Source organism: Chaetodon trifascialis, chromosome 1, assembly GCF_039877785.1.
Source record: "Chaetodon trifascialis isolate fChaTrf1 chromosome 1, fChaTrf1.hap1, whole genome shotgun sequence".
NCBI lineage: Eukaryota > Metazoa > Chordata > Actinopteri > Chaetodontiformes > Chaetodontidae > Chaetodon > Chaetodon trifascialis.
This window is the reverse complement of record NC_092056.1, coordinates 21,122,902-21,142,579: the sequence shown is the minus strand read 5'-3', so window position 1 is coordinate 21,142,579 and position 19,678 is coordinate 21,122,902. Positions and strand designations below refer to the sequence as shown.

The window sequence follows — 19,678 nt, the reverse complement described above, 5'->3', positions numbered from 1 at the left end:
TTGCTTGGGGGGTTAAGGAGCGCAGTCATGTGACGCTCTGCTCTCACAGCTTGTTGGAGTGTGTGGGGACACCATGGCGCTCCGTGCAGCCTGCTTCATCACCGCCGGTTTTACTTTAGTTCTTCCAACACTGTTAATCTCCCCGGAAGGTAAGTGAACACTCGTGAAGTTTACCGGCTTGATTTCATTAACACTTGAGTCGCTGCACAGGATTTGAAGGCAGGCGGTGAAACCGCAGGTGACAGCAGAGTGAGTGAAGGCGCGCGGTGATGTCTGCGCGCTCTGTCATCAGCGCTGGAGGAAGAACAGTTCAGCTTCTCAACTCGAGTAAAAGTAGCATGAATGTTTCTGCAATATATATGAACACTTCAACATGACGAGTAAACGCCCTGTAGTACAGTTTTTCTCAGTCGCTTTGAAATTCTCTGAGCTGCTTCTTCACATCATCGAGTCTTTGTGCGCATCATAAAAGCGAAAATCTGCAAATGTTTCGGCGCATTCCTGCAAATCTGAGGCCGACAATGGTCTGCTGTTTCCCGCATTATCGACTGCTTCTGGCGTGTCGATCACAATGTTTTATACTGGCTCTCTGTTTTCCATCTTACCCCTAAAACATGAAGTCATCTAAGTTGATGTATAAGCCTCACATGCAGTTGTCATAATATGTGAAGCACATTGTGATGAACTGCTTGACTTCCAGGGGAAGGTGTGAGGAGTGTTACCTGCAACTATGTTCATATTTCTACTTGTGTATTTTTCCTTTGTGCTGTGCAGTTCTGTTAAACAGTCTGTTTTTTCTTTCCTGTCTTGCGATGACGTGGCCTCTGAACTAATTCTAGTACAAACCGTGAAGGCATGAAAATGAATCCTGTCCACTGTCTTGCAGTCAACCTCCTAAAGTGAAACATTGACAAAGTGTAGCCTTGTGCATTTTCAGTTACCATCATCCAAATTTTAGACTTACTTACATCAGAAAACACTTACAGAGTACACTGCCATAAACTGACAGCATTGTGAATTATTTGGTGGCATCTTATTTGTAAAGAGTGAGTATTAATATTGTATTTCATTGACATAAAATAGACTTTTAGGAGATTAACTAAAGATTTTGTCCAAATGAAATGGTTTGCAAATGTTTAAGCTAAAATGCAACAAAACGATTGAGGAAAAACTGAAAAAATGTCACATGTTTAAGTAAAAGTAAGCCTTTTCAAAATGTATTTAAGTATCAAAGTACTCATAATGGAGAAAACGGCCCCTGTTAGTGTTATATTATTATAATTACTGATGCATTCATGTGTAAGTGTCACTTCAGTGTTTTACTTGGTCGAGGAGGCGCTAATTGTAACTCTTTTACTGTATGTACTGTTGGGTAGTACGTGCGGGTATTTGAGAAACTTGTCAAATGTGGTGTATATAAAATATCAGTCTAAAGGTAAGTACAGCCATCAGATAAATGCCGTTCAGTGAAAAAATAAAATTCCCCTTGTGGAGTATAAGTACCATTAAATAGAAATACTAAAGCCAAGCACTAGTACTTCAGATTTGTACTTAAGAATAGTACTAGAGTAAATGCTCTTTGTTAGATCCCCTATCAGAAATGTCTTCAGGATTCAATTTTGCTGCTTGATTGCTGCTTTATTAACTGACCACTTCATTCTCTGTCCTATCAGAGGAACATCAATTCAAAGAGTGGATGTCACAGGTGATTACATCATATCAGTGTTCGTGTTTTAATGCTTTAATAAGAAGCTTTTTAAACCTCAGTTCTCTCCTCTGTGTATGCTGTAACATTTCTGTTTTTGACATGCAGCACAACAAAGTTTACGACACTGAGGAGTTTTACCACCGGCTCCGTGTGTTCACTGAGAATAAGAGGACAGTTGATCATCACAATGCTGGGAATCACTCCTTCACAAGTACAGCTCCGCACTAACTCCTGTCTCATGATGTGTAATGTGCAGATTGTGACCTCAGAGACCTCAGCTGTTAGATCTCTGAGGTTCTGAAAGACATGTTCTCATACCGTTTCTCATTTTCAAATCTAGTGGGCCTGAATCAGTTTTCAGACATGACATTTGAGGAGTTCAGGAAATTGTTTCTTTTGACAGAGGCTCAGGTACAGTGCATCTTATAATACAACACACTTTACGCAGCTGCTGCTTTTATATGGGAGTGTTTTTTATGACAGTCTCGTGATTCTGGCCTCTCGTAGAACTGCTCTGTCACTAAAGGGGGGCACGTCAGCAGGACTGGCCCGTACCCCGAGTCTGTAGACTGGAGGATGAAGGGCAACTTTGTGACTCCTGTGAAGAACCAGGTATCTCAATATGTGCTGAACATAAAGCAGTGCCACCGCAATCTTGAGGAATCAAGAAGACAAAATGTGGATAAGGACTTTAATCAGAACACACGCATGAACCAACTGGAGCTGAGTGCTGCTGCACTTACGTGAGGGCTCGTCCCTCGTTTGTATATTATTTTGGACCAAAACTGCAGTGCTAATAAAAGGAAAAGCAACTAATGTTATAGTAGCAGTTCAATTGATCAAATATATGGGTAGTTCTATGATTTATTTGTGTTGCTTGACTAATTTGTGAGTAAATGACAAAGACAGCAGCCAGTGTTGTTACTTCTTTTTAATGTTACGCTACACTCTGTAATAGAAGTGGGATTATTACTTCAAAGGAGTACTCAGCAATTAAGTTCTAATGCTGGAAAGTCAGGAACCTTGTGAGAGACAGATGGAAAATATCTCACATTACCCATCATGCAATGAATAGCACAGTAAACGCTCATGTTTTTATAATATAAATATACATATTATGTATGTGTATATTTGTAACAGACTAACTTTTTCTAAGTTTGCAGTCTTAACCATAATGACATCGACAGGGTCATTTTCTATCACTTTCCAAAGCTCCTTCAGAGACACAGTCACGTTATGCAACTGTTCTCACAAGCAGTTGACCTTCATGTGTAAAATCAGTGGAGCTTCACTTTAACATGAGTGAATTATCAGCCGTTTGACTTCTACTGTGTTTGCTTCTTTAGGGCCATTGTGGAAGCTGCTGGACCTTCTCTACCACTGGCTGTTTGGAGTCAGTGAACGCCATTGCTACAGGAAAGCTAATACCTCTGGTGAGATCTGTCTGACTATTTTTTAGTAATATTTGCAGAAGAAATCTCTGTTTCACTCCCTGGTTCTTTGCATCATTGGAGCTATAGTGTGAACTGCAGTGCAGCTGTGTATAAATGCATGATGCAGTTTGTGTCTGTATCAGTCTGAGCAGCAGCTGATAGACTGTGCCAGAGACTTCAACAATCATGGATGCTTGGGGTAAGTATAAGACATCAAAGTTATAGTAATAACAAGAATACTTGTGTTTAAGGCCTCAGACAGTTAAACACCTCCTGGTTTGTTTCAGTGGGCTCCCCAGCCAGGCGTTTGAATACATCAAATACAGCAACGGTCTCATGACGGAGGAGGACTATCCCTACAAGGGCTATGTATGACTTTCCTGAAATGATGTCTCACCGTAATTATTTTGATGTAAAAACCTTCCTCTGCATGATTTTTCTCCATCCTGTCCTAGAATGACTTTTGCCATTTTGATCCTGCACTGGCAGCTGCTTTGGTCCTGGATGTTATCAACATAACACGCGTGAGTGAGCACGTGCACACATGTGATGTTACATCATCCAGGAAATTGTAATGAAGCTTCCTTAAAGAAATGACAGCTGGGTTATAAAATTCCTAATCAGGTACAGCTAACCATGTTTTCATCGGGTAAACTGAAAAGAGGAAGAAACAAGAAGCAGCTATTTTAGTAGCCTATATGCAAATGACTTTATAATCATGCCACACTGTGCCACTGCCATTAATACAATTACAGTCTGATGTACTTGATTGCTACTTTTTTAACCTTTAACTGCATTTTACTGTTTAATTTGTGTGTGATGGTCCATCCACAGTATGATGAAAAGGCCATGGTTGATGCTGTGGCCAGGCTCAACCCTGTGTCCTTCGCCTTTGATGTCACATCTGAATTTATGCACTACAAAGAAGGCGTTTACACCAGGTGAACTGAACACCTCAATTGCTCGACAAACATTGACATCTTTACTGTTGCCCATAAATAATGTGTGGTTAGAAATCTTGAGAAGACCTGTGGCCACCTTGTTTCTGTCCCTTTTGCCTTCTGGAAACATTTATAGTAGTCGTGGGATTTTTGTCCAGTAATCCACCAGCACAGAAGTTACTTAGTCTCAGAAGAGGATTGTGGAAGTAACAAGGCTACTCAGTGAAATCTGCAGTGACCAAAATCTTAGCTGATGGCAGGCACGATGCCAGAGCTTTGGAGGAGCCAAAGTCATTTTGGCTGGGCCTATTAATTACAGAAGTTAATGCTGTTTGCCTTCCTTTGACGGTTTCCAAATGATCCAACTCACTAAAACATAAATGACTGATATCATAGTGTGGAAGGCGACTAGCACGTCTGGTTAATTATAACACTTTTTCTAAAACATTTTCAATGCTGAGATAGCTTATTATTTACCCTCAACAGTCTGTAATTATCGGCCTACAAGGAGCACACATGGGGGTACAAAAATGAAACATGAGCCTATCTAACAATTGTGTAGTCCTTTCCATTCATTCTCTCAGAACACTGACATTTTAATTCTACTTGAGGAAATAGCATCTTCTCCTGATGATCTGGTTGGATCATCAGAGGGAGGGATTGACTAATGAGGGAGCAAGAGAGAGCTTGCACTGCGCTGTCAATTCATGAGCTTGTCTCAACAGAAACAGTCCATGCTTCCAAGGCAATATAGAGACAATCAAGGCAGGCAGGAATTTGCAGCTCTGCCTCCCATCTTACCTACATTGTTTTCTATGATCTTCTAGCATCAACAGTAAATCCATTTGCAGCTATGAAATTAGGCAGTGATTTGTCCAGACTTCACACATGATAGTAACCTAAAAATGTTGTCTTTTACATTTTTTTTATTCTTTGTGCATTTAAGTATTAATTTGAATAATAAGCAATAAGAAAATACATGTTCTCCCAGTCATTTCCGATGGGCCAGTTGTACAAGTTGCCATCGTCAGGGGCGTTAGGCCCACCCACAATGCTGCACCTGGTAGATGGCAGTTGGTGGGATGTGACAGAAATCTGCTTCTACCTACATTAAAGCACAATATTTCAGACTTTCAGACTCCTCTTGATTTGAAGTATAATGACAAGAGTGATGGCAGTTTTACCTCTGCATGTAGAACATTTTGTGCATTTTTTGTCAGAAACCTTTGTTGGATTTACTGCCAGTGTGGTGACCAGAATAAAAGTCCTCTTGCAACCAGGCCTTTCATCACACAGCGTACTCCCTGCTGGCTTGGAGCATGTCCATCCCTAATAAGGAGCTATTCATAGGTTGACCACAGACAGTCTGATGGCTCTTTTGTTATGGTGCTTTCAATTTAGTAGCACTAGTGGTTCACGTCACTCAATCTTCTCTCCTCTCTATCATAACTGTGCTAACATTCACTGTAGAGATCACAAGATTGTAGCCATGTGAATGTTCTGTAACTGGAGACAAATGAGCCACTTTTAAAAATGCTTAGATGTTATGTTTTATTTATGAAGCTCAGCCTGTGTTTGTTTCATGGCGAGACCTTGGACTGTCATAAAAATATCTACAGAAAAAGCTACACAGCACATCTTTGCATACACAGGATGTAACGTGATATTGAGGGAGGATAGCAGCCCACTCACCCTACAAAAGACATATTCTCCATTGATCTAAAAGCATCAGTGTTGTCTGTTTAGCACACAGTGTGAGAACACACCAGACAAGGTGAATCACGCAGTCCTGGCTGTGGGTTATGGCATTGAAGAGAACGGCACGCCATATTGGATTGTGAAGAACTCTTGGGGCACAGCCTGGGGTATTGATGGGTAAATATAGTCTGTGTCAGTGCCTGTATTTCATTGTGATGGTTTGTTATGATTTTCTGTAGACACCTTTCTTTTTTATTCCATCAGATATTTTTTGATTGAGCGAGGAAAAAACATGTGTGGACTGGCTGCATGCTCTTCCTACCCTCTACCTTTAGTTTGAGGAGAACGTGGCAACAATGTGGAGGGCTGATAAAACTCGGGAAAATGTCACCCAGAGACAACATCAGTGGAGTCAACGTGATGTCTGTGTTTTTGTGTTCCCTGAAATGTTTTACGTGGGCACTTGATTTGTCAACAGTATGTTCAGTATCATCCTGTGTAATGACATGAACACAAATGCACATTATTACCATGAGTAAAAGTTTAGCAATCTATTTTAATACTTTATAGGAATTTTTTTTCACATGATCACAATCACATGTTACAAGCTCAGAGCTACCCTGTTCAACACATTCCTGTAAATTTAGCTATGGTGCATCTCCGGTGGATTACATACATACACAAATAGGTTTTCAGAGTGTATTGCATAACTTTCCTGTGAAGCATGTTGAACTGCACATGTGGACTAAACAAGGGCAGTTGCTACAATATATACTCAAAAGGTCCACAAAGCCTTTCTTTTTCTTTTTTTTTTTTTGCTAATAAACAGTTTTCTCCATATGCATTTGGGTTTTTCGTTATTAAATTGCTCAGAATTACCTATTAAAATTATTTCAAGGTCTATTTCAAGGTCTACAGCAGATATTGCGCACACCTGACAGAAGGTGGCGCAATAATCACTTTGTGGATGCGAAGCAATATATTTTTTCATAGGATGGCGAAGGTATGACCCGCCCTACCCTACCTCTGATTGGCGCATTCTGTTACTATTTCCCAACATTAACCAATCTCACTCTTTGGCCACTAGCCAATTAGAGACAGCTGGGCGGGATATAACTTCGCTATCCCAAGAAAGAAAAAGATTTCCGATCTGGGAGAATGCGGTGAGACGTCAGTCAAAATGTAAGGTTTTCATTGGCTGTTGGCATCGGAGAACAGCCCCTGATTCTGATTATGTGAACATGAGTAACCAATGAGCTACTACAATTCTGTTTCACAACGCAGAGGTGCAGGGATAGTTACAAAACATTTCTAGCATGTGGCGCGATTTGTTCTTATCCAAGTCGTGCAGTATAACAACACCGACGACTCTTGAAGTGTGAGTTTGTCACCGGTTCTGTTGAAGAAAAAATTACTACGTGTTGCTATAAGTGCATTAATATGGCGACAAGACGAACAAAACGCGAAGCGGTTGTCAAGTTAGAGCAGTTGGTGAGTTGAAATTTTACATTCGTTTTTGTTAACCTGTCTAATCTGTGCAAGGTAGCTGGTGAGTATCATGAACACCGGCAACGTTTGAGAGCTAAACTGTTGTACGGTTGTGTACTTACTCTGGTAACAGACATCAGCAAGCAAATGTGTCGTGATTTTACTGAAACGTTTGCTTTTGCGGAAAAGTTGATAGGCGCGATATTTTACTGTTAATGAAGCAGGAAATGACTCCTGTGGACCTGGAGGGAGCAGTCCGACGATCAGCACGAACGGCCCTCGCACCAAAACGCCTCATGTACTCTCCTGAAGGCAACACAGCTGAAACACCACAGAAGAAGAAGAAGGTAAAGACACCTGAGAAACAGCAGTAGCGGGATTGTATGTTTTGTTTGTTTGCTTCTTTCAGTAAGACCGTGTTTTGTTTGTAGAGAACAAACACACACGATGTCGAAAACAGTCAATATAACAGAAACAACATCAAGGAGGAGGAGGAAGAGGATGTTCAAAATAGTGATGTGGAACAAACATCTGTAAGTATGAAAACCCTGAAGTATTTATGATGGACACTGTGCTTTTGTTAACTGCATGTCTGTGAATTTTGTTGCAACATGTACCAAAATAAGCCTGTCAAACAGACTCTTGTGTTTTGATCTCTTACATGGCTGATGAAGTGACGTTACTGAATGTTTGTCCAGAGTGTCAGTGCTGTATCTTTTGTGGAACACAGGGGGAACATGGAGGACTCTCAGCATATGAACTGGAGCGACTGGAGAACATCAGACAGAACCGAGCGTTCCTGTCTTCTATCAGCTTATTCCAGGTAGATTGATGAGTGGGGTCGTCCCACAACCACATGACCTGACTCCCATAAATCCACAAACACTTGGTATTAGGGCCAGACAGGAAATAGAGACCTTGTGAATGTCTCACAGACCTAAATTTCATTTCATAACTGTTTTCAATGAAGTGTTGATACTCACTTATTAAAAGAAAACAACAACAACAGATTAAAACCGTGAAGTCAATATATCTACTGTTACTTATATAAACCTGACAGTTACATGTAGTATAAAGTCAAGATCATATTGCCGAGCTATGTGGATCCAAATGGACTAGATCCTTTTTTTCTGCATGCATAAATGAAAATGTGGGTCAGAATTATCTGTGTGTATTTTGCATAAATACAGATGCACTCAGTTCACCATGGTCATCTTGTGATTCATTCCTCTTGCTGTCTCTGAACTGATGGGATGGCTGATAATTACTGTTTTCCTTGTGTCAAGGTAACTGAGGAGCTGAAGCAGCTGACACGGTCAAAGCCTTCACAGAGGGGTCTCATGAGGTACATTCGACAGACAAACAGTTTGGTCCTGTGTAATCAGTTGTCATTTTTTCCAGATTATTTCTTCCCAAATTCTGCATTTTCGTTTTTTGTTTGTTTTTTTTGATTGGTGTTTTGTTTTTTAACTCTCAGATCTAAGGATAAGCCTTCAGAAGTCAGTCAGACCAGTTCAGTGTCTTCTTGATGTCACTGTAATGATCAGTTTCTGTGTTGCAGGTCTCAAGCTGCTGTCAAAGAAGTGCTGCCAGCTCGAAAATCCCTTCGTCTCCAAAATAAAGAGGCAGAGATCTTGACACTTCCCCCTGAACCCAGAGGGATGCTGATCCATGAACAGGTGCATATCATGCTATGCCACTGCTCCCTGTCTAGCATTTCTTTTTCTTGCTGTTCTTGCTTTTACTCACTTTGGTTATTTCATTTCTTTAAAGTTTTCACCACAGAAGAAGCCTCCTGGCCCTCTGCCCATGGATCCAATCAACATGGAAGAGGGAAGCAAGCTGCCTTCACAACTTCTTGAGCTCTGGTCTGAGGTACGACTCCCCATCTGTGTTTCATGTCCTCATTATGTTGTAGTTATTTTATTTTTATTTTTTATTTCAACTGATTTTCCCACAAAACTGTAATTAAAGGCTGTGCTGTTTAGCTGTTGACTTTTGTGCCACCAACACAAGAAGGCAAAACTTGCTGCTTGCACTGCTTTTGAATCAATAATTAAATCTTAAAATTTATTTTCACAGGATTCAAAAGAGAGAAAGATGGAGCTTGATCTGAAAGGGTAAGATTTTAAGTTTTGATTCTGACATTTTAACCCATCGCTCATCTTATAAGGTGACTGCTCCACCTCTGAGGGCATATTAGCTCCCCTTTTGGTCATCGATTAAAACAAGTCTAAACTGGTGTCTTTACGTAGGTACCGCTCAGCCCTTAAGAACATGAGGATAACTGAGGACAGAGTGGCCAAAGTGGTGAAGGACCGCATCTTCTCTGCTGCCTTCCACCCCTGCACCAGCAGCCTGTTGATGGCTGCGGGAGACAAGTGGGGAAAAGTTGGACTCTGGAAGCTGGTGTGTTTCCTTTGTTCTGTTCTTGTGATGATGTTGTAAATTTGTATGTGACCACTAGAGGGCAGGAAGTGGACTCCAAAACATGCTCATAGCAACAGGCCTTGAGGTAGTGTGTCAGCTAGGAAGATCCCTCTGTTAACCCAGAGTAAATAACAAAGCTACAGGAAAAAGCCACAACTAAATAGCCATAAAAATTCATAAACCATCATTTTTTTTCCTTGCGTGTGTATATTCCTTCAGGGTGGTGATTGGGACGATGATGGTGTGCTGCTCTTTGAGCCCCACACTCGTCCAGTGGGCTGCATGGCGTTCTCCACAGCTCATCCCACCCACCTGCTGAGCCTTAGCTATGACGGATCTCTACGCTGCATGGATGTAGTGAAGGCTGCCTTTGATGATGTGAGATAATAGATCCATCAAATGTACTTTTTGAAATTTGTTAACTTAACGTGTCTGAATGCAAACTGAAGTTTTCCTTTTGGAGTGTCCTGCTCCAGTTGATGTCAGTCTGTTTGTACGTTGTTGTAGGTGTATGACATCGACGATGGCCTGAAAACGTTTGACTTCATGTCACATGACTGTTCCACACTAGTGGTCGGGAACTGGTATGGAGAAGTGGCCATGGTCGATAGGCGCACCCCAGGGTAACGTCTTATTGTTGATGATGTGTGGTAGCTTTTAGTAGTTTTCAGAGCATGGAAGAACAATGTGAAGAATTCACTGATATTTAATTTCTCTTCAGGAATTCACACGAGTCCCTCCACTCACTGGACCCCAAGACTCTGCGTTGTGTGAGCGTCCACCCTTTGCAGAAGCAGTACTTTGCTGTGGCAGAAAGCAAGTATGTCTCACTGAGTTTGTTACCTTTTTCACAAAGATCTTTTTGGTTCAGATTTTTTTTAATCTTACTCCAGTTTGTCTTTCAGATTGTATGAAAGGAATATTTCGATCTTGTCTGCAGGATTGTGAGTATTTACGACAGCAGGTGCCTGAAGAAGAGCAAAAGCCAGGCAGTCTCCCAGCTGCAGGGCCACTCTTTAAGCATATCCAGTGCTTATTTCTGCCCGCGTACAGGGAACAGAGTCCTCACTTCCTGTATGGACAACAACATAAGGTGAAGCCGGCACAGCACTTTGAATAATTACGTTAGACATGCTGTTTTTTCTTTCTCAGCTCAATGTGTATCCTGAACTCTTTTGACAGGATATATGACACATCTGCAATGACTACTACATCTCCCTTACTGACATCCATCAGGTACATCCACTTGCTTCATTGACTTTGTGCTTTCCTGTCCTTTTGTCTCTGTGCTTCGACACTAATGTGACCTGAAGTTACTCTCAGACTGTTGTGTTAATCTTCATTTTCAGACATGACATGCACACTGGCCGCTGGCTGACCAAACTGTCTGCTGTGTGGGACCCCAAACGGGAAGATTGTTTTGTGGTGGGGAGCATGTCGAGGCCACGGAGGGTTCAAGTGTTCCACGAAAGCGGCCAGCTGCTGCACTCCTTCACAGATGACGAGCACCTTAACACAGTGCTGTCCGTCACAGCTTTCCACCCCACAAGGAACGCCTTACTGGGCGGCAACGCATCAGGGCGCGTGCACATATTCTCTGACTGAGATGAAGACGAGTCTGACCAAGACTGGCTGCTTTCAGTCACACAGGCAGAACAAGTTCATGTAAGGAAGCAGTTTTGTCACAACGAAGGTGGATCTCTATAGAGCTTTAATACATTATTGTCATAATTCTTACATTGTAAGTAACACGTCTGTAAGGTAATGAAATATCAACTTAACATTCCTACAACATGCAAGCAATAACACAGTGTGAAGTAACTCATTATTATTAACAAAGGATAGGAATTACTTTCTCAGAATTCACATCAAAATACGCATTTATTTGGTATATTGGGTCAGTAGTGTCAGAATGTTGACCAGTCAGCTGTGAAGCATCCTGCTCTAATTAAAGATGCAGTAAAAGACATCTCAAGCCCAGAATGTGATACAGCATCACAGTGTGTCAGATAAATGAAGTACCAGTGTAAAACACAACTGTTTAGAGTGTTAAATGTGAGGGCTTGATTTCAACAGTGTGTTCAGGATCATCCTGTGTAATGCCATGAACACAAACATAATTAACATCAGTAAAAGTTCGATCTGTTTCATATTCACTCTGTTGGAAATTTTGTTTCACATAATCACAGCCACATGTTACAAGCTCAGAGCTGCCCAGTGTTGTGTTGCTCTTTGATTTGAATAACTTTCCTGTTACACGTGTTGAACTGCACGTGTTAGAAGGTGTGGACTAAACAATGTAGGCAGTTGCTACAATATACACAAAAGGCCCATGAAGAAGTCAGTTCAGATGTCCTGCTCTTCTTTGTTTCCATTTTTAAGTTTTGCTAATAAACAGTTTTCTCCATATGCTTTTGGGCTTTTCATGATGTAATTGCGGGAGCCGCTTTGTTTTTTTTCTGTTTTTTTTTTCTCGACTTTTTTTTTTCTGTTCAAGCCGCACGTGATTGGTCAACTACAACAGCGCCCCCAGTCACGCTGATGATTGGACATTGGCCATTTGATACCGGGCTGCACAGAGAGACTGAACAAGTAATATTTTATTGGTCATCAGAGAATGAGGTGCATCCACCTGTGTCTCTGGACACACACACACACACACACACACACACACACACACACACACACACACACACACACACAGGCTCCAGTGACCACGCCTGTGTAGGAGGTCAGCCCTAACATCTGGTTGGATGCTTCAATAACACCGTCCACCGAACTGGCCTCCCCTGCTGGCTCTCAAATCAATGAATAAATTATTATAGAAATAGTTCATGTAAAAAAATATGATTTTATCAAAATATCAGTTTTGAAAGCCATCATATTACTATTTAAACACTGGAAAACAGCATCAAGGAAAGGGAACAGCAGCCACATGTTGAAACAGGCCAACAGGCATCTGACCAACATTATACAGAACAGGAGGTGGTTGACACTGCTGACTGACGTGTAATCTATTACAAACCATATTAAGCAGTGTCATTTATATCAGTGAGGGCAAAGGCGGTCCCGGCTAGTTTTACGCCCTTGGCGAACCACACACACAACCTGTATGACTCCCAGCAGCAAGTTGACATGAAAGGGTGCCCCAGCACCCACTCCACTAACTTGACATGGAAATGAGCGGTAGTCTAGAAAACTGGCTAGTTTTCTTTCATTTTTTTTGCGCCCTTGCATAGATTGCGCCCTGGGCGATCGCCCACATTGCCCATTGCTAAAATCGGCCCTGAGTGAGGGTGAGCTAAATAACACACTTCTCTGGAAAATGCAATACAGCTGAATCAACAGCTCTCTGAAATTTTCTACTGAGGATGATGACTGTTTTCTATTGTTTATTCAGCGTGGTAAAATGCTGCCATAAATGACGCAGATTTTAAACATTCGCGAAATTATTTTATTCTCTTGTCACTGCTATTGTCCATTTCTGCCAGAAGATGGCAGCGTTATCTCTGATTCTATGAAGCAATCGTGAGCAAGGCAGGAGACGTCAATCAAATTGTAAGGCGTTCATTGGCTGTTGTCAGTACTGACCTACCCCTTATTCCGATAACATGAAATACTAACCAATGAGCTGCTTGGATTCTGTTTCACTACAGAGGGGAGGGGCTAACTCCGAACCATTACTCGCGCGAGGTGCGAGTAGTGCTCGTCAACGTCATTGAATTGTCACGGTGACTGACAGTTAAGTGTGAAATTACCACCTTCTTGTTCTGTCGAAGAAATAATTCAAACATGTCGCTGTGAGTGCATTAACATGGCGACAAAACAAAGAAAACGCGAACCTGCTGTTAAGTTGCAGAAATTGGTGAGTTCTTGAAATTATTTGTTTTTGTTAACCTGTCTTGTGCGTGTTAGCTAGTTGCTGAATGTGACTAACATTAGCAACGTTTAGGAGATAAACAAACTTAAAGATTGTGTAATGGTAGTTACTATGGCAACGTAGATATCAACGAGCATTATGTTAGAGGCAAATGTGTCGTGGAAAAAAAAAAACTCTGCTTCTGTGAAAAAGTTGATGCGTTACTTCCTTTAGCTAACGTTAGTTACGGTACGTTTAACGTAGGAAATGATCCCTGTGGACGTCGAGGGAGCAGTCCGACGATCAGCACGAAAGGTCCTACCACCAAAACGCCTCATGTACTTTCCTGAAGGCAACACACCTGAAAAAACACAGAAGAAGAAGGTAAAAGACCCATTAGAAACACGCAAAAACTCTAGTGATATATATGTATATTCATATTAGTATTAGTATTTTTTTTCTTTAACATCTCCATGTTTTATTGACAGTGGATGAAAACGCACAATAGCAAAAACATCCAATATAATAGAAAAGACATCAAGGAGGAGGAGGAAGAGGATGTTCAAAATAGTGATGTGGAACAAACATCTGTAAGTATGAAAACCCTGAAGTATTTATGATGGACACTGTGCTTTTGTTAACTGCATGTCTGTGAATTTTGTTGCAACATGTACCAAAATAAGCCTGTCAAACAGACTCTTGTGTTTTGATCTCTTACATGGCTGATGAAGTGACGTTACTGAATGTTTGTCCAGAGTGTCAGTGCTGTATCTTTTGTGGAACACAGGGGGAACATGGAGGACTCTCAGCATATGAACTGGAGCGACTGGAGAACATCAGACAGAACCGAGCGTTCCTGTCTTCTATCAGCTTATTCCAGGTAGATTGATGAGTGGGGTCGCCCCACAACCACATGACCTGACTCCCATAAATCCACAAACACTTGGTATTAGGGCCAGACAGGAAATAGAGACCTTGTGAATGTCTCGCAGACCTAAATTTCATTTCATAACTGTTTTCAATAAAGTGTTGATATTTTTACAGCAATTTGTTTAACTGGACATATTGTAATCAATCCAGATAACATACCACAAGATAGGAAATGTAATATCCTGATCTTAGAAAAATACAAACCAAAATAACAAATAAGCCAAAACCCTCAAATCACTGGGTCTGTTGTTACTTAGATAAACATGATAATTAATCATAATATATGTTTAAAATCATACTGGCAAACTATCTGTTTATGCTGCCAGCCTTGTATCAGCCTCCATTATTAATAGTACAATACAGTAAATAGTGCAGGCTTTTAATTCCTCATCAAAGAGTCGTTGGTACTTCCTCACACTCACTCAACAGTTCTCCTCCAAATGAACTTTTTTGCATGCTTGAAGTGAAAATGTAGGCCAGAATTATTTGTGTGTATTTTGCATAAATACAGATGCACTCGGTCTCTTGTGATTCATTCCTCTTGCTGTCTCTCTTTCTGAATTGGTGGGACGACTAATAATTCATGTTTTTCTTTTCTTTATCATTTACTTTTACAAGGCAGCTGAGGAGCTGAAGCAGCTGACACGGCCAAAGCCATCGCAGAGGGGTCTCGTGAGGTACATTCGACAGACAAACCCTCACAAGCTGAGCTCTAAATTCTGCTGTTTATTACTTTATGTTTGTTTGTTTGATTGTTTAAATAGTAGTAAAATGTGAGATCATATTACATTTTCTTTTTTCTTTTCAAATGTGATGATTTGCTTTTTTTCAATGTAATACCACTGAAAGTTGATTGCTTTGGGTTTTTTGACCTTGGCCAGACAAACAAGTTGTCTGTAGACATCACTTTAGACTTGATTTGTTTTTGTTTTTTTTAACTTTCAGATCTAAGAATAAGTCTTCAGAAGTCAGTCAGACCAGTGTCTTCTTTATGTCACTGTAATGATCAGTTTCTGTGTTGCAGGTCTCAAGCTGCTGTCAAAGAAGTGCTGCCAGCTCGTAGATCCCTTCGTCTGCAAAATAAAGAGGCAGAGATCTTGACACTTCCCCCTGAACCCAGAGGGATGCTGATCCATGAACAGGTAGCTAGATGCCATGCCACTGCTGTTATTTCTTGCATTTTCTCACTTTGGTTATGTCATTTCTTTAAAGTTTTCACCACAGAAGAAGCCTCCTGGCCCTCTGCCCATGGATCCAATCAACATGGAAGAGGGAAGCAAGCTGCCTTCACACATTTTTAAGATCTGGTCTGAGGTAGGACTCCCCATCTGTGTTTCATGTCCTCAGTACGTCGTGGGTAGTTTTTCTGTTATACTTCAAGTAATTTTCTCACAAAACTCTAATTAAATGCAGTGCCATTGACTGCTGTACCACCACAGCTAAAAATATTTTGGAGAGGTCTAACCTTGAGATATGAAGCCTTGCATCTTTGCGGGGTGATGATTATTTACTTATGCTGCCTCTGAATCAGTTAGCAAATTAAAAACTTTGTTTTTATAGGATTCCAAAGAAGAAAGAAAGATAGAGCTTGATCTGAAAGGGTAAGATTTCAGGTTTTGATTCTGACATTTCAGCCTCTCACTCAGCTTATAAAAAAGTGAATACTCCACCTCTGAGGGCATGTTAGCTTCCTCTTGGCCATTACATTCATGGTCACATTTTTAAAACATGGAAATGAATTGAGGGCTCATCCTCCAGGTTATTTGGCAGTTACTAAATTAATTTTTTTGATATGTTTGGTAGTTTGATTGCCAGTAGAGTTGGATTTTAGTGGTTGTCTTTTTGACAGTTTATAGATATAACAATATGCTGTTTTGAATCCAGGGAGCAGACATCAGGGTCAGACAGACCCCTGGAGAGCATTCATAAGCTAACTGCTTTTACTGCTGTGTAAAGTGGTACTTAAAAAATAGATACGTGATCTAACACTTGCTCTAGAATATGGAGGTTTGTTTGGAGAGTATTCACTTAATAATGTTTAAACATGCTGTAGTCCCCGGGGAGAGATTTAGAGAGAGAGTGCTCATGTGGACAAGAGAGAGGGAGTATGCAAGGATGGACTGAATGTAGACATGATACAAAAAGTTTCTAAGCCCAGTGTTACTTAAAAATCCCCCAGTTTATCATTTAAGTGTATGAACTACACTGCAGACTGGATTCTGTACAAACAGGGTGACAGACTAGGTCCAGTGTGGGTTGAATACTCATGGCTTGGTCCACGTTATATATATGGCATATTTGCAGGTTGCGCTGGTACTCCTACTTTAAAATTTTGACACATTCTCTCCAAAAATAGTTGCAAAATGCAACTAAATGGTTGCAGTCTGGAGCCCTGCATTTGGGTTGTGTCTGGGTTTTTTTGTGGTGTTAGTGTTGGTTGTTTTTTCAAGGACACATTTACACATTGTGAGGTTGGTCACTTTACATATCTACTGGATTTGTGCTTTGTACACCTGGGGAATAGGGGCTGGGACATGCAGCAAAAACAATTTCTGGCTTTGCAGTTTAAGCAGCAAAGAATTAGACTGATGGCAGAAATGGAAAAACAAATTGATTTTGTCAACAAAAGGAAAAAATGCAATTGAATTTGCAGCAGTATAAATTGAGTTTGACCCTAGCTAGACCCAAGCTTTCCCATGATGTATCAGTGGAAGAGAATCTGTTCTATTTTCTATTCAGGCCATTAATTGCATTTTCTAGCATTTTGAAATCAAAATCTTAAGTTTTTCAGAAATGATGGGCCAAGTTTACTATCAGCCACAGTCTGATGTAGTGTCTTGAATAGCAAATGGGATGTGAGATGATCACTTCTGTGATACATGTGTCAATGTAGAGGAGCAGTGTACTTCCTGCACCTTGTCTGTTACAGTCACCATCCTGTGGTGTTCAGAGGATGAAGCACTGAAGGACTGCACTCCTAATCATAAGATTTAATCCTCCTGATGTTAACTCCTTGTGCTGTTTCTTCCGTTCCTTCTCAATCTCTCTTTCTTCAGCTGCTTCTCAGTGATATTTGTTATGGCCCAAGAGCCAGGTTGTGACAGTTGATGGGAACAAGTCTAAACTGGTGTCTTTACGTAGGTACCGCTCAGCCCTTAAGAACATGAGGATAACTGAGGACAGAGTGGCCAAAGTGGTGAAGGGCCGCATCTTCTCTGCTGCCTTCCACCCCTGCACCAGCAGCCTGTTGATGGCTGCGGGAGACAAGTGGGGAAAAGTTGGACTCTGGAAGCTGGTGTGTTTCCTTTGCTCTGTTCTTACGATGATGTTGTAACTTGGTTCTGAGCTGGCGGTAGCTGTAGCTGGAGGCATTATGTTTTCTGGGGTTGTCAGTCTGTCCCATTCTCATGAACATCATATCTGATGGGTGCCTGTGAAGAAATGTCCTCAAATTTGGCACAAACATTCACAAGGACTCAAGGATGAAATGATTTTGGTGGACAGAGGTGAAGGTCACTGTTAACACAACTGGTGACTTGACTGTTTGGCAGAGGCAGACAACCATGGGATGGTAATTTTAGTTTCTTGCGTGTGTATATTCCTTCAGGGTGGTGATTGGGACGATGATGGTGTGCTGCTCTTTGAGCCCCACACTCGTCCAGTGGGCTGCATGGCGTTCTCCACAGCTCATCCCACCCACCTGCTGAGCCTCAGCTATGACGGATCTCTACGCTGCATGGATGTAGTGAAGGCTGCCTTTGATGATGTGAGATAATAGATCCATCAAATGTACTTTTTGAAATTTGTTAACGTGTCTGAATGCAAACTGAAGTTTTCCTTTTGGAGTGTCCTGCTCCAGTTGACGTCAGTCTGTTTGTACGTTGTTGTAGGTGTATGACATCGACGATGGCCTGAAAACGTTTGACTTCATGTCACATGACTGTTCCACACTAGTGGTCGGGAACTGGTATGGAGAAGTGGCCATGGTCGATAGGCGCACCCCAGGGTAACGTCTTATTGTTGATGATGTGTGGTAGCTTTTAGTAGTTTTCAGAGCATGGAAGAACAATGTGAAGAATTCACTGATATTTAATTTCTCTTCAGGAATTCACACGAGTCCCTCCACTCACTGGACCCCAAGACTCTGCGTTGTGTGAGCGTCCACCCTTTGCAGAAGCAGTACTTTGCTGTGGCAGAAAGCAAGTATGTCTCACTGAGTTTGTTACCTTTTTCACAAAGATCTTTTTGGTTCAGATTTTTTTTATCTTACTCCAGTTTGTCTTTCAGATTGTATGAAAGGAATATTTCGATCTTGTCTGCAGGATTGTGAGTATTTACGACAGCAGGTGCCTGAAGAAGAGCAAAAGCCAGGCAGTCTCCCAGCTGCAGGGCCACTCTTTAAGCATATCCAGTGCTTATTTCTGCCCGCGTACAGGGAACAGAGTCCTCACTTCCTGTATGGATAACAACATAAGGTGAAGCCGGCACAGCACTTTGAATAATTGCGTTAGACATGCTGTTTTTTCTTTCTCAGCTCAATGTGTATCCTGAACTCTTTTGACAGGATATATGACACATCTGCAATGACTACTACATCTCCCTTGCTGACATCCATCAGGTACATCCACTTGTTTCATTGACTTTGTGCTTTCCTGTCCTTTTGTCTCTGTGCTTCGACACTCATGTGACCTGAAGTTACTCTCAGACTGTTGTGTTAATCTTCATTTTCAGACATGACATGCACACTGGCCGCTGGCTGACCAAACTGTCTGCTGTGTGGGACCCCAAACGGGAAGATTGTTTTGTGGTGGGGAGCATGTCGAGGCCACGGAGGGTTCAAGTGTTCCACGAAAGCGGCCAGCTGCTGCACTCCTTCACAGATGACGAGCACCTTAACACAGTGCTGTCCGTCACAGCTTTCCACCCCACAAGGAACGCCTTACTGGGCGGCAACGCATCAGGGCGCGTGCACATATTCTCTGACTGAGATGAAGACGAGTCTGACCAAGACTGTCTGCTTTCAGTCACACAGGAAGAACAAGTTCATGTAAGGAAGCAGTTTTGTCACAGCGAAGGTGTCCAACTCACAAAGTGTACATGGATATCTCACTGCTGGAACCAGTTGTTACAGTCATCTCTTGCTTTTTCTCTCCTCTGGATCTCTATAGAGTTTTAATATAGTATTGTCATA

The 19,678-nt window shown here is 41.5% G+C and overlaps 3 protein-coding genes across 4 annotated transcripts; all 3 read left to right on the top strand.

Moving 5' to 3' along the window:
* Positions 1 to 95: 95 nt before the first annotated feature.
* On the top strand, positions 96 to 6,238 carry LOC139332816 (pro-cathepsin H-like). Its single transcript, XM_070964930.1, has 12 exons — positions 96 to 149; positions 1,674 to 1,705; positions 1,814 to 1,919; positions 2,049 to 2,119; positions 2,216 to 2,320; positions 3,055 to 3,141; positions 3,285 to 3,340; positions 3,429 to 3,510; positions 3,597 to 3,665; positions 3,976 to 4,082; positions 5,829 to 5,957; positions 6,045 to 6,238. The coding sequence occupies exons 2-12, from the start codon at positions 1,697 to 1,699 to the stop codon at positions 6,118 to 6,120; spliced, it is 897 nt and encodes a 298-aa protein (XP_070821031.1). The 5' UTR covers positions 96 to 149; positions 1,674 to 1,696; the 3' UTR covers positions 6,121 to 6,238.
* Positions 6,239 to 7,055: 817 nt separating this feature from the next.
* LOC139332825 (WD repeat-containing protein 76-like) lies at positions 7,056 to 12,106 on the top strand. 2 transcript variants are annotated; one of them, XM_070964944.1, is made up of 15 exons: positions 7,056 to 7,271; positions 7,490 to 7,615; positions 7,700 to 7,801; positions 7,999 to 8,091; positions 8,555 to 8,613; positions 8,830 to 8,947; positions 9,042 to 9,143; positions 9,351 to 9,388; positions 9,524 to 9,677; positions 9,918 to 10,076; positions 10,206 to 10,321; positions 10,420 to 10,518; positions 10,639 to 10,791; positions 10,881 to 10,934; positions 11,048 to 12,106. In XM_070964944.1, the coding sequence occupies exons 1-15, from the start codon at positions 7,221 to 7,223 to the stop codon at positions 11,301 to 11,303; spliced, it is 1,680 nt and encodes a 559-aa protein (XP_070821045.1). In that variant the 5' UTR covers positions 7,056 to 7,220; the 3' UTR covers positions 11,304 to 12,106. The 2 variants fall into 2 exon arrangements, with proteins under 2 accessions (XP_070821045.1, XP_070821052.1); XM_070964951.1 differs by having other exon boundaries at positions 7,102 to 7,271; positions 7,493 to 7,615.
* Positions 12,107 to 13,512: 1,406 nt separating this feature from the next.
* Positions 13,513 to 19,559, top strand: LOC139334121 (WD repeat-containing protein 76-like). The gene is made up of 15 exons (XM_070966880.1): positions 13,513 to 13,563; positions 13,822 to 13,941; positions 14,046 to 14,147; positions 14,345 to 14,437; positions 15,106 to 15,164; positions 15,512 to 15,629; positions 15,700 to 15,801; positions 16,048 to 16,088; positions 17,629 to 17,782; positions 18,095 to 18,253; positions 18,378 to 18,493; positions 18,592 to 18,690; positions 18,810 to 18,962; positions 19,052 to 19,105; positions 19,219 to 19,559. Exons 1-15 carry the CDS (start codon positions 13,513 to 13,515, stop codon positions 19,472 to 19,474), a joined length of 1,677 nt encoding a protein of 558 aa, XP_070822981.1. The 3' UTR covers positions 19,475 to 19,559.
* The last annotated feature ends 119 nt before the right edge of the window (positions 19,560 to 19,678 follow it).